The 15,275-nt window shown below is 41.8% G+C and overlaps 1 protein-coding gene across 1 annotated transcript in view; it reads left to right on the top strand.

The window, feature by feature from the left end:
• Window positions 1–14,610: 14,610 nt before the first annotated feature.
• The window catches only part of Hgd (homogentisate 1, 2-dioxygenase), a 51,564-nt gene continuing 50,899 nt past the window's right edge, over window positions 14,611–15,275 (top strand). The window contains 1 exon segment of the mRNA NM_001012145.1: window positions 14,611–14,764. Within this exon segment, the coding sequence (NP_001012145.1) occupies window positions 14,750–14,764 (15 nt within the window). The 5' untranslated portion in view covers window positions 14,611–14,749.

Below are 15,275 nucleotides of genomic sequence, written 5' to 3'. Positions count from 1 at the left end.
TAACCTCTCCTAATTCTCTTCAATCAAGCTGAGGGCATGCACTGCAGCTCAGTGGGAAGCGCTTACCTTGCATGTGCAGGGCGTTAAGAGTTGATTCCCAACATCAAAACTTTTAATAAAAAATACATTAAAACCCATTCCCTTTTCTCTCCTTTCTTCGTAATTAAGAAGTCCATCCCAATTTCTATCATTTCTTTCTTATTAAGAAATGAAAGGTCCAGTGTGGTAGCATACATGTTTAAACCCAGCGTTTAGGAGGCAGAGCCAGGCAGATCTTTAGATCTTTTGAGTTTGAAGCCAGCCGGGTCTACAGAGTGAGTTCCAGGACAATCAGGACTATACAGAGAAATCATATCTCAAAATAGAGAGAGACAGAGACAGAGAACAGGGGGGAGGGGGGGAAGGGAGGGAGGGGAGAGGAAGGGAGGGAGGGAGGGTAACAAAAGGTTAGTAGTTAAAGAGCACTTGATGGTCTTGCAAAGAACCTGGGTTTGGTTCCCAGCACCCCACATTGGCAGTTCACAACCATCAGTAACTCCACTCCCAGGGAACCCAGCACCCCCTTGTGGCCTTTGTGAGCACATGCATGTACACAGTGCATTTTTCATGAATAAAAGCAAAACTCATACATATAAAATAAAAATAAGTAAAACTATTTTAAGTGTGAGAGGATAAAAACCTATCAGTGATAGCTACAAGGTCAGATTTGATAAATTAATAATATTCTTCAATTCCATTTCTTTTTTAACCACCTGTTTGATTCCTTGAACTGTAGTTCAATTTTGTAAACATTTTTATTTAAAAAAAAAAAAAGCTAACACACAAACTAAATCACACAGCCAAATTAATCCAACCTAAGTCTATCACCTCAGTGAACTTCTGTACAGCTAGGGCTTCACAGTGGATTTCATGCTTTTACAGTCAGTTAAATGTGTGTGTGTGTGTATGTGTGTGTGTGTGTGTGTGTACTCATGTATGTACTTACATTGAGCAGTAGGTCTCTAAGAAAAAAATAAGTTTTACTCTAATCATCTGAAGTCAATTCATTGTAAGTATCTGTAGCAGCAAAATAAAGATGTTTACCAAATAAGTGTTATATGTAGACATCCTCAAAAGAATGTTCTTGAAGCATGACTTTTAAAGACTTAATCATATATACTACATGTAAATAATTTAATACAACACAGAAAATAAATCATTACAGCTGCCAGGACAGTTGTTTGATGTATTGAATCTTTTTTTTTTTTTTTTTTGGTTCTTTTTTTTCGGAGCTGGGGACCGAACCCAGGGCCTTGCGCTTCCTAGGCAAGCACTCTACCACTGAGCTAAATCCCCAACCCCTGTATTGAATCTTAATTATCTTACCTTCTTGGTGACACAAGTTGCTAGTGGTAGCTGTTAGCTGTTGTTTTCTGGCTTTGTTTGTTTTTTGGTTTTTGGTTTTTTTTTTTTTTCACTGTATAATTCAGAGTTCTTGACCAATAGTCTCCTTCAATGTAAAGGAACCAAGTGTAAAGCATGAAGACATCTGTCTGTCCCTTGCATGGACAGGACTGTCACCTGGAACCTAACTGAGGATTTAGATGGTTTTATTGGTTCAATGGGACTTCTACATTGATTTGATACCTTAAAATTTAGAAGACACTGGGAGAAAAAAAGCAGAAGAAATTAAAAATGTATTTCTTCATAGTCGAAAGACAGCTAAATCACTTCACTAGAAGAAGAGGGGTTGCAGGAAGTCCAACCCTGAACTTAACTGTTCCAGTGTATGCTTGCCTCTGCACAGTATGTAGACACAGAGTTTGCCAGGGCTGTTCCATAGGATTAAAAAGCTAGATGACTACTCAGTTACAGTTAATCCACACCTCGGCTGTCGGTCTCCCATCAGTTGCCTTCAAAGTGTAAAAGAATCTCTTTCGATACTGGATCTGAATTCAGATGCCAGAGTTTCATGTTTTCATTTACATCCCTTAATTCTTTATGTAATAAGATAGCCATATTTTTTGACATTTTTAATTTGTGTGTGTGTGTGTGTGTGTGTGTGTGTGTGTGTGTGTGTGTGTGTGTGTGCGCGCTCACCCCTGCAGAGGCCAGAAGAGAACACTGGACACACTGGGGTGGAATTGCAAACAGTTGTAAGCTGCCTGATGTTCTGTTCTAAAGGACTAAGCATCTCTCCAGCCCCAGATGTTATATATTTAACAGATGGATGTGATCCTGATGCAGGTAGTGAGAAGAGAACCTAGCATTTCAGAAAGACAAATGGACAAAAAGTACAGAATACATAGATTATAAACTGTACTGTATGAGTACCACTGTAACAAAGTTATACATCTTCACACCTTAGTGAGCTAGACCATTTGTTTACCTCTTAGAGCCATGCCACCTCCTGGTAAACCAGGAGATACTTCTCTTTGGTATATGGCGAGCATTCCTGGTGATGCTAATTTCTTAGCAATATCTGTTTCTAGTCCAGGCACAGCTGTTTCTAGCCAGTGCTCTGCTGGCTGTCATAACACACACCGCTTCTCTTAATGTTTTTTTTTTCTCAGCTAACCAACCGTTTTGCTTTTCCAAACAGTGGTAGATTATGTAGCCTCTAGCCTCTAACCAAGATGTAACAACTTGCTCAGAACAATCTTTTGTTTGGAATCACCTGCCCTAGAGTCCCCTGTGCCATCCTGGAGTGGTGGCTTTGTGGGTCTGTCACACTGCCCTTCTCATTATCCCAACTTCCTGGAAGTCTTCCATTTTCTTGAGGGCAAGGAGAGGGCATCAGTGGTCTTAAAATGGAAGAGCACACACATCCCATCACTAGGTGTGCAGGCACAGATCATCAATTTCCATGTGTATATACCTTTAACAGAATGAGCTGTCTGTGAGTGCAGCCCTTTGCTGCTTCTTCCCACCTTAGCTTTTACCAGCACCTTTGTCCTCTTCAGCAAAGTAACAACTCACACACTAAGTCACTTGTTAACTGACTATCGAGCGTTTCTTTAAAACAACTTATTTTTTTATGTATGTGGAATTTCTGGAAACAAAGCATCTTGTACATTTCCCCAAGGTGCACCGTCTTCCAGGTGCAAAAAAAAAAAAAAAGACAATTCTAAATAGTTCCTTTATTTAAGGACTTTGCCTGTACCAGTCCACATATTTTTTTTAGGTATGCCTGTCTTAGGTGACTTAGTCATTGTTCTGTTGCTGTGAAAAGACACCAGGACTAAGGCAACTCTTATTTTATTGTGGGCTTTCTTACACAGTCTCAGAGGTGTGGTTCATTTGCATCACAATAGGGAGCATGGTGGATGGCAAGGCAGACACAGAGCTGGAGGTGTAGCTGAGAGCTACAGTCCTGATCAGCAGGCAGATGAGAACCTGGGCCTACCCTGGGTTTTTGAAACCTCAAAGCCCACTCACTCCCAGTGACACACTTCCTCCAACAAGGCCACACCTGTCAACCCTTCTAACCCTATCAAGGAGTTCCACTCCCTAGTGACTAAGCATTAAAATATATAAGCCTATCTTATTTAATCCACCACAACATCTAATACGTATTGTGAAAATGTCCATTATAACCCATTATTTTGTACAATTGATAGATACTAATGAAAAGTAAAATCAACCGAAGTCAAGTTCTGAAAATGTTGAATAACTGTTAATAGTTTCTTTTAAAAAAATTTCTACATTTGGAATTCTTGAAAACAATGCAATGATGAAGTTTGAAAATGTTAAATGACTATCAACAGTTTCTTTAAACAATGTGTGTGTGTGTGTGTGTTTGTGCGTGCGTGTGTGTGTGTGTGTGTGTGTGTGTGTAATTCCTGGAAACAAAGCCAAGAAAGCTTTAATGAAAACCAGCCAACCAGTGGCTGCTTACAATTGGTGGGTCACCAGAACCTATTTCTGAAGCTGTCGCATGAGTTGATCCCAATGATGAAACACCAAGCTAGAACTGAGCTAGACACTTGTTTCCTGCCGGCTAGATAAAAGAAGATGAGCTCAGCCATGCAACAATACCACATCTGTTACTGGGAAACCAACAGCAGTCTGATTGGATGCCCACTGCACCCGAGGGGATTCTTGTCTGGTACTGTAAGTCCCAAGAGCCCATCACTCAGACCATAGGCCCTAGTGGGGAAGTTATTGCCATCGTTTTGTTAAATAGCCATACTTTTCCCATCCAGTTGCCTTCCTGCTAGCTTTCTGTCAGAGAACCTTTCGATCATGAGCAGCAGTTAGTGCAGGGATGAGTAACTGGTCAAAGTACTGAGAATAAATGACAACTAGATGTTCAATTATAAGTGAAATGTCTGTTAATCATCCCCTCTGAGGCTCATAGAACATTTGTAGAAGGAATAGAAAGAAGAAGAAGAAAAAATGGAATAGAATTGGGGTGGTGATGGATGCTGGCTTCTAGCTTGGCATGGGGGTTACACTCTTGAACTCAAATGCTGTGATCTGCACAGGATGGGAGCTATCAATGCCCTGTCTTGTCGTGAGAAGAATCCATGCCCCCACCAAGGATTTTCCCAGTTAGTGTTCAATGGGAGAGGGGAGGCAGCACTCTGACAAACAGGCAGAAAAATATAAAGGACAAAGTTCCACCTCCCCTTGGGAAGCTCCTTTCCACTGACCTATGTAAACCTCCCTATGCCCTAGGCAGGTCCAGACCTAGGCTGTGTGCCAGGTGGCCCATTCTTCCCCATCTGCAATGGCCAATCCAAAGTGAGGGCTGGGAGACTCCTCCTAGGCCACCTTTAAAACCTCCAGCCCTTCAGGACCAGAAAAAAAAAATAGATTTCAACTTCTTTAGACAGGTGGACTCATGCGCTTTGCTTTTAATAAACCTTGCTTGCTTGCTGTAACTAGTTTATTTCCTGACTTTGAAATCTTTACTTGGCAGAGAAAACAGATGCGACCCAGGTCTCTTTTTTTTTTTATAAATTTTTTTTTCCTTTTTTTTTTTTTTTTTTTTTTTTTCCGGAGCTGGGGACCGAACCCAGAGCCTTGCGCTCGCTAGGCAAGCGCTCTAACGCTGAGCTAAATCCCCAACCCTGACCCAGGTCTCTTAAACAGTAACAGCATCGATAATAAAATGCCCTTGTACCTATAAACAGGCTTCCACCCACGCTCCTTCAGGTAACTCTGCCATGGTCATTGAAGCATAAAAGACCCGAGCTATAATGATCATCCCTCATGATCAAGTAGGCTTCATCCCAGGGATGCAGGGATGGTTTAATATACGGAAATCCATCAACATAATCCACTATATAAACAAACACAAAGATAAGAACCACATGCTCATTTCATTAGATGCTGAGAAAGAATTTGACAAAATTCAACACCCCTTCATGATAAAAGTCCTGGAAAGATCAGGAATTCAAGGCCCTTATCTAAACATAGTAAAAGCAATATACAGCAAACCAGTAGCTGACATCAAACAAAATGGAGAGAAACTTGAAGCAATCCCACTAAAATCAGGGACTAGACAAGGCTGCCCACTCTCTCCCTACTTATTCAATATAGTACTCGAAGTCCTAGTCAGAGCAACCAGACAACAAAAGGAGGTCAAAGGAATACAAATTGGAAGGGAAGAGAACAAATTATCACTGTTTGCAGATGATATGATAGTATACTTAAGTGACCCCCAAAAGGTCCACCAGGGAACTACTTAACCTGATAAACAACTTCAGCAAAGTGTCCGGGTATAAAATTGACTCAAACAAATCAGTAGCCTTCCTCTACTCAAAGGATAAACAGAATGAAAAAGAAATTAGGGAGATGACACTCTTCACAATAATCCCAAATAATATAAAATATCTTGGTGTGACTTTAACTAAGCAAGTGAAAGATCTGTATGACAAGAACTTCAAGTCTCTGAAGAAAGCAATTGAGGAAGATCTCAGAAGATGGAAAGATCTCCCATGCTCATGGATTGGCAGGATTAATATAGTAAAAATGGCCATTTTGCCAAAAGCAATCTACAGATTCAATTCAATCCCCATCAAAATTCCAACTTAACTCTTCATAGAGTTAGAAAGAGCAATTTGCAAATTCATTTGGGATAACAAAAACCCAGGATAGCAAAAACTATACTCAACAATAAAAGAAATTCTGGGGGGAATCACCATTCCTGACCTCAAGCAGTATTACAGAGCAATAGTTATAAAAACTGTATGGTACTGGTACACAGACAGGCAGATAGATCAGTGGAACAGAATTGAAGACCCAGAAATGAACCCATACACCTATGGTCACTTGATATTCAACAAAGGAGCTAAAGCCATCCAATGGAAGAAAGATAGCATTTTCAGCAAATGGTGCTGGTTCAACTGGAGGTCAGCATGTAGAAGAATGCAAATCGATCCATTCTTATCAACATGTACAAAGCTTAAGTCTAAGTGGATCAAGGACCTCCACATCAAACCAGATACACTTAAACTAATAGAAGAAAGAGTGGGGAAGAGTCTTGATCACATCAACACTGGGGAAATTTTCCTGAACAAAACACCAATGGCTTATGCTTTAAGATCAAGAATCGACAAATGGTACCGCATAAAACTGCAAATCTTCTGTAAGGCAAAAGACACTGTCATTAGGACAAAACGGCAACCAACAGATTGGGAAAAGATCTTTACCAATCCTACAACTGATAGAGGGCTAATATCCAAAATATACAAAGAACTCAAAAAGATAGACTCCAGAAAACCAAAAATTCCATTAAAAATGGAGTACAGAGCTAAACAAAGCATTCTCAGCTGAGGAATATCGAATGGCCAAAAAGCACCTAAAGAAATGTTCAACATCCTTAGTCATCAGGGAAATGCAAATCAAAACAACCCTGAGATTCCACCTCAGAATGACTAAGATAAAAAAACTCAAATGACAACAGATGCTGGTGAGGATGTGGAGAAAGAGGAATACTCCTCCATTGTTGGTGGGACTGCAAACTGCTACAACCACTCTAGAAATCAGTCTAGAGGTTCCTCAGAAAATTGGACATTGAACTACCTGAGGACCCAGCTATACCTCTCCTGGGCAAATACCCAAAAGATGCTCCAACATATAACAAAGACACATGCTCCACTATGTTCATAGCAGCCTTATTTATAATAGCCAGAAGCTGGAAAGAACCTAGATGCCCATCAACAGAGGAATGGATTCAAAAAGTGTGGTACATCTACACAATGGAGTACTTCTCAGCTATCAAAAACAATGACTTTATGAAATTCATAGGCAAATGGAATGAACTAGAAAATATCATCCTGATGATGTAACCCAATCACAGAAAAACATACTTGGTATGCACTCATTGAAAAGTGGGTATTAGCCCAAAAGCTCTAATTACCCAAGATGCAATCCACAGACCACAGGAAGCTCAAGGAGAAGGATGACCAAAATGCGGATGCTCCCACTCCTTCTTGAAAGGGGAAAAAAATATCCATAGGAGGGGATATGGAAGCAAAGTTTAGAGCAGTGACTGAAGGATCCTGCCCCACATGTGGCCCATATGTATACAGCCACCAAAACTAGATAAGATTGATGAAGCTAAAAAATGCATGCTGAAAGGGACCGGATATAGATCTCTCCTGAGAGACACATCCAGAGCATGTCCAATACAGAGGCCAATGCTAGCAGCAAATCACTGAACTGAGAACAGGACCCCATTTAGGGGAATTACAGGAAGGATTGAAAGAACTGAAGGGGCTTGCAACCCCATAAGAACACGACAATGCCAACCAACCAGAACTTCCAGGGACTAAATCACTACCAAAAGGCTATACATGGACTGACCCAGGGCTCCAACTGCACATGTAGCAGAGAATAGCCTCATTGGGGCACCAGTGGAAGGGGAAGCCCTTGGTCCTGCCAAGGTTGGACCCCCAGTGCAGGGTAATATCAGGGGGTCAGTAAGGTAGGTAGAGGGGGTAAGGGGGTGTGGGCTTATGGACTGGAAACCAGGAAAGGGAATAACATTTGAAATGTAAGTAAAAAAATATATCTAATAAAAAAATTTACAAAAAAGAAAGAAAAAATTTTTAAAAAAAGGAAAGGAGGAGCCTCTTAGGAGCAAGAAGTGGGAGGGGTGCAAGAAGGTAAAGGCAAGGAATGAATATGTTTGGGACACACTATATACATGGATGAAGATGACATAGTGAAGCCCATTATTATGTACAATTAATGTCAATAAAAAGGAAAAACTAGCCAAGGCTTTGTCACATTCTTACAGGACAAAGCTTTTGTCTAGTCTATCAAAGTATAAAAGTTAAACAGACCAGACAGTGTGTAATATTCAGTTAAAGTACATGGTTCCAATAACTGGAAATGAGGCCTTTTTTAATCAAGGCTCCAATTATTCCCTTTCAACACACACAAAAAAATCCTAAGGTGTTGAATTATAGATCATTAGAAGTAATGCCTAATGGTAAATGACTGTGATTTTTGAGTTCAGAAGTGAATAAAAATTGCAGTAATATCTATTTTTATGTGAACAAAATTTTTAATGTGTAAAGCCACACCAAAAAAAAAAAAAAAAAACCAACAGGATTAAATGATACAGTCTTGCAGTTTCAGAAGTAAGGGTTATTCATTCATAAATAAACAAAGGAGGAAAAAGAAAATATTTTCAGGGCTGATAAGATGGTTTACCATCTTGCTGTCAAGCCTGGCATTGGAGTTTGATCCCAGGACCCATTTGGTGGAAGGAAAGAACCAAATCCCTTAGGCCAGTGTTTTTCAACCTTCCTAATGCCGTGACCCTTCAATACACCTCACATTTTGGTGAACCCCCAACCATACAATTGTTTCATTGCTACTTCATAACTGTAATCTTGCTACTGATAGGATCATAATGTTAATATCTGATATGCAGGATATCTGATGAGACCCCATGTGGGTCACCATCAGGGTCACAACCACAAGTTGAGAACCACCTCCTTAGGTTGTCCTTAGACTCCATAGCTGCACTAACCACTGCCACCCCCAGCAAAAACTAAAATACATTAAATATTTCCAGAAATTTTATGCCTCATATTTAATGTCATCCAAAGATGTCATATTTCTGGCCACCAACCTAGAGAAGAACCTTGCAATCTCGGATCTAAAGAGTACATGCCTTGAAGGCCTGGAAAGTGCAGTTGGGGGCAGGGGAGAAGGTTGAGAGTTTGGGGTTCGGTTTGCCTGAGTCAGGGGGTCATGCTGTATTGCCCAAAGCCAGCTTCTGGAGCCTATGTAAAAGGCAAACCACCTGGTTCTGTCTTGCTCCTAGGACCACATCCTCATCATTGTTTAGAATGATTTTGATGCTTTCCTTTAGACCTCTCCTTCAGAAGTGAAGTTCCCAACTGCTAGATCAGAAAGCAAGAAGATACCTGCAAGCTTCAGATCTTGGTTCTTGGCTCAAATCCCCTCTTTCTCTGGGTTTTCCCAACCCCTTCGTTTTTATGGCTTAGGTGTTGTCACACTGCCACTGCCGCTCTGGTCCAGGATGCCTTCGGTTTACCCTGACAGTCTCATCCTGCTGCTGGGTGTGTTAAAAGCCAGCTAACCTCTGAGTCTGCTTCAAAAGTCTGCCCAAACACTTCTTCCTCTTCCTGGAAGGTTTCTCAGTAGGATACCCCACCCATTCCTAAGTTCAACCACACAGCCCCACACACAGGGTACTGCACCGCCATTTCTCTGTCTATAGATACTGGTCCCTCTGCTCAACCCATTCCGACCTTTATTCTGTCACGTGGTTCCAACATCATCTCCACTGGTTTTGGTGCAATGTCTAATGTCACCAGTAATACCCTGGACCAGTAGTCACTGTCATAGCACTTAGCATACACTATTGAAATGGTCCCCAAGAAGAATGAATGAATGAATATATGTGCTTCGGCTAATTAAAATGGCAAGCCATTACACAGAGAATCAAGGCTACCCAAACCTGTGAGTCCTTTTATTCTCATTCCCTGGCAGTAACTGGCATAGTAACTGCAAAGCAAATACTTAATTTATTGAATCGTTGTTATAAAAATAGAAAAGGCAGGAAATGAAGTTAGCCCCCATAGGAGGACTTCCTAAATCTTATTAATAGGTTATTTTGATTTAAACATTTTCAGTATCCTAAAGAAAACTTCATCCAGCCAGTCATTGCTTTTATTATTCCTTCAATCTCTCACACAGGGAAACGTGTGTGTGTGTGTGTGTGTGTGTGTGTGTGTGTGTGTGTGTGTGTGTGTGTGTGTAATTCACTATGTACACCAGGCTGGCCTCAGACTCAGAGATCCACCTGCCTCTGCCTCCCAAGTGTTGGGATTAAAAGGTGTGCACCACCACAGTTGGCTGTGAAACACATAAACCTGCCTTCCAAAATGGCTCCATAGAAAAGCACAGCCCTGAAGCTGTTCCCTTGTCTCTTCCTGGCTCCTGTGTGTTGTATTTTTAATTGGCAAAGCAAGTTAGCTGTAGGTGATGAAGCTCCACGGTTCTCATAAACTCAAGACATGCGAGGGTTCCTTTCCTTGAATTTACTCTGTTTCAAGTCTACATACTGTACGACTAGCCTCAATGATACAGGGTCTCCATCCACTTCTAAGTTTGTGTATAAAATCTAGAGTTTGAATGCTGTGTAATGTCATATGTCCATACTGTGACTCCCTGTAAGCTGCCTGCCAGAAATTGGCCCATGTGTTTGTACCTACAACCCTTACTTCTATGAACATGGCCCACAGGGCTGGCCCTCCATGTGGAATACCTCATACACAAGCAAGCAGTTGCACTGCAACTACAGTATGCCACAGTCCTGAGTGCTGATGGCTGCCTGAATCCACTTTAGACCTGAACATAAGAGTTTTAGCTGTACGGCTAAATTATCTATCTCTACTGTTAACCAACCACTCCCAAACTTGTTAGTGTAAGGTATGCTGTTCTGTTTCCTCCCAAGTCTTTCAGCCAATGAGCTGGGCTGGGTTTAGCGCATGGTTCTTTTGGTCTCACCAGGGATCACTTACATGTCTGCAGCCATCTGGTACCTGGATTGCCTCATCCCCACATGTGACTGGGCTGGGGAGCTGCTGCCTGACCCCTGAAAGCTAGTTCTACCTCTACATATTAGTCTGAGACAGTAGGAAATACACACATATCTGTGAGCAATGTTTCAAGCCACTGTGTTGTTTTCTAATGTCATGTTTACCAAGACCCAGAGAAGAAAAGGCTCCATCTTTTGACTTGTTTTTTAGAGTCTCACTGTGCTGTTCAGGCTGGCCTTGAACTCAAAATCTTCTTGCTTCAGCCTCTCAAGTGCTGGAGTGGCAGGTGTATGCCACTGTGCCCAGCTAAAGATGCTATTGACAGAGGTAACAGTAAAGTCAAGGGGCACATGAGGGAGAATCTAGGCAATATTTACAGTTACTATGATGGTTTCTTGCCCCCCCCCCTTTTACTCTTTTCTTCCATCCCTCCTCCCTCCATCCCTCCTTTCCCCTTCTTTCCTTCTCTCCCTTCCTCCCTCCTTCCCTCCCCCTCCTTCTCTCCTTCCCTCTCCCTTCCTTCCTTCCCTCTATCCTGAGATGTCCTACATTAAGAAAATACATGCCAGAGAACAGAGGAGTAAAGAGGTAAGAGAAGGCCATTTAAACTCAAATTTCAAGGTTAACCAGCCAAGAAAAACATTTTCATACTCCCTTTTTGTATGCTGAAGATCAGCCCTCAATGACACTCTGCATCTGATCTTGGAGCTATGAACCAACCAATTGGTAGCCTCTGCGGCCTTGTGTGTTCTGCCCTCCTTATCTATAGCCAATATAGGTTCAGTGTAAATGCTTCATACTTCTTTTCCCCAAAATTTTATTGTAAAGCAGGGACATGTTCTAGCTGATCTCTAGTGTAATTCGTGTATTGGGTACTGTTCTAAGATGGGCCCTTTACCTCTCACAGATCAATAAACCCTTTACTGTCAGAACCCTCTAATTGCAAAATCTGATTTATCATTCTCTTCTTTTCACCAATTCGTTTACAAATTAGGATTTAGCTTCTGGAAAATCAGCTACATTGATCGACTCAGCTGAATTTCCTTCCTGCGTTGTTGCATCTGAGTTTGGAATAATAAAACCTACTTTGCAAAATTGTTTTTGTGTAACTAAATGAGGTAATGTCTGTGGGAAAGATCTGGCAAAAGCCGAGTCTCTGTATGTTTCCTTCCTGAACACCACCAATCACAAAGTCGTTACCTTACAGCGATTGCAATGAATGGCTAAGATGAGGGGCAAGGGAGTACAGAAGGCAGCTGGAAAGCAGTCTGCTTTCAGAGGAGTAAAGGCATTAGCAAACAAAAGGCTGAAGAATTTTAAGCATACTGAATGCAGATCGATCCATTCTTATCACCCTGTACAAAGCTTAAGTCCAAGTGGATCAAGGACCTCCAAATCAAACCAGATACACTCAAACTAATAGAAGAAATAGTGGGGAAGAATCTCGAACACATGGGCATTGGAGAAAACTTCCTGAACAAAACACCAATGACTTATGCTTTAAGATCAAGAATCGACAAATGGGATCTCATAAAACTACAAAGTTTCTGTAAGGCAAAGGACAAAATGGCAACCAACAGATTGGGAAAAGATCTTTACCAATCCTACAACTGATAGAAGGCTTATATCCAAAATATACAAAGAACTCATGAAGTTAGACTGCAGGGAGACAAATAACCCTATTAAAAAACGGGGTTCAGAGCTAAACAAAGAATTCACAGCTGAGGAATGCTGAATGACTGAGAAGCACCTAAAGAAATGTTCAACATCTTTAGTCATAAGGGAAATGCAAATCAAAACAACCCTGAGATTTCACCTCACACCAGTCAGAATGGCTAAGATCAAAAACTCAGGTGACAGCAGATGCTGGGGAGGATGTGGAGAAAGAGGAACACTCTTCCATTGTTGGTGGGATTGCAGACTGGTACAACTATTCTGGAAATCAGTCTAGAGGTTCCTCAGAAAATTGGACATTCCACTACCTGAGGACCCAGCTATACCACTCTTGGGCATATACCCAAAAGATGCTCCAACATATAACAAAGACACATGCTCCACTATGTTCACAACAGCCTTATTTATAATAGCCAGAAGTTGGAAAGAACCCAGATGCCCTTCAACAGAGGAATGGATTCAAAAAAAGTGGTACATCTACACAATGGAGTACTTCTCAGCATCAAAAACAATGACTTTATGAAATTCATAGGCAAATGGATGGAACTGGAAAATATCATCCTGAGTGAGGTAACCCAATCACAGAAAAACACACATGGTATGCATTCATTGATAAGTGGATATTAGCCCAAATGCTCAAATTACCCTAAATGCACAGAACACATGTAACTCAAGAAGCATGACCAAAATGTGGATGCTTTACTCCTTCTTTAAAAGGGGAACAAGAATACCCTTGGGAGGGGATAGGGAGGCAAAGTTTAGAACAGAGACTGAAGGAACACCCATTCAGAGCCTGCCCCACATGTGGCCTTTACATATACAGCCACCAAACTAGATAAGGTGGATGAAGCAAAGAAGTGCAGGCTGACAGGAACCGGATGTAGATCTCTCCTGAGAGACACAGTCAGAATATGGCAAAAACATAAGCTAATGCCAGCAGCAAACCACTGAACTGGGAACGGGACCCCCGTTGAAGGAATCAGAGAAAGGACTGAAAGAGCTGAAGGGGCTTGAGACCCCATATGAACAACAATGCCAACCAACCAGAGGTTCCAGGGACTAAGCCACTACCCAAAGACTATACATGGACTGACCCTGGACTCTGACCTCATAGGTAGCAATGAATAGCCTAGTAAGAGCACCAGTGGAAGGGGAAGCCCTTGGTCCTGCCAAGACTGAACCCCCAGTGAACGGGGATTGTTGCGGGGAGGGAGGTAATGGGGGGAGGATGGGGAGGGGAAACACCCATATAAAAGGGGAGGGGGAGGGGTTAGGGGGATGTTGACCTGGAAACCGGGAAAGGGAATAACAATTGAAATGTAAATAAGAAATACCCAGGTTAATAAAGATGGAGAAAAAAATTTTAAAAAATAAAACTTTGTAAATAAAAAAAAGAAAAAGAAGAAGTCAAGACAAATAACAATAAACATCACATCCCAGTTTACTTCAAGTGCAACTCGAGGCTGTCAGCAGTGCATGATCTGGGAGCTGAGTTCATCCACAGGAGACAGTGGCAGGGAAGGGAGCATCCAGTCCTTATCCCCTTCTTTCCATAGCTCTTGCACCAGGTCAAAGCACATGGCAGTTGGTTTTTTCCCATGGGCTCTGGAGACTGGCCTTGCATCTTCCTGGCCTGAGTTAGGACTAAGAGAATTCTCTGTAACATCTGGCAGGTGCCAAGTAACTCCCATAGTTCCTTTCTTAGATAGCTTTACAATCTCTGCCTTTGGGGGAAAAAAAAGACTTCCTTAACATGGAACAAAGAATTGGTCACTGTTTATTTATGCCAGGTGAGAGAGACTGGTTCTCTGTAAACGCTCTCAGAAATGACCTGGGGTTAAAAATTAAAAAAAAAAAAAAGGTTGTGCAAGAATTTTAGATGCAATCGTGTTGGACTTTCTGACTAGTGTGTCAGTTGAGCAACTCTGCCCTGAGTGACCTGCTGACCAAGAAGAAAGAGAGATCTGGTAAAAATCAACAACATCCAGAGAGTAGTTTTAAAGAGACACAGGAACATTCGTACCTCAGCTCCTTGGCCTGAGTTTCCTTCCAGCAGAAGGGAAATGGCAGAGTTAAAGGTAAGAAACCATCTGGCTGGATTTGGATTAAGATAGGAGAGTATGCCTGGGGTTGTGGAGTCACTTAGCCAGAAAAAGAACAGAAAAGGAATGGAGAGAAGGTAAGAACGGGCGGAAGGGCTGGAGATGTCTAACAGGTTTACTAGCCTTCTTCAGCAAGAATGCATGGTGTTTCCTGGTGTCAGAGTTGAAGGGTTGGGGCTACAGAGATGGCTTAGTAGTTAAAAGTACTCTCTGCTCTTCCAGAGGACCTGGGTTCAGTTCCCAGAACCCATTCAGTAGTTCACACTCTAGTTCCAGGGGCTCTGGCACCCTCTTCTAGCCTTGTGGCTTCTGTTGTTGGCTCACATGCATGTGTACACACACACACACACACACACACACACACACACACTTGAAGGGCTCAGATACCCCCATACATACACACACACACACACACACACACACACACACACACACACACACACAGTTGAAAGGCTCAAACACCCCATCCATTCATCCAGACAGACAG

This window comes from Rattus norvegicus, chromosome 11 (assembly GCF_021556685.1).
Source record: "Rattus norvegicus strain SHRSP/BbbUtx chromosome 11, alternate assembly SHRSP_T2T, whole genome shotgun sequence".
NCBI classification, from domain to species: Eukaryota; Metazoa; Chordata; class Mammalia; order Rodentia; family Muridae; genus Rattus; species Rattus norvegicus.
This window is presented reverse-complemented; position numbering and strand designations above follow the sequence as displayed.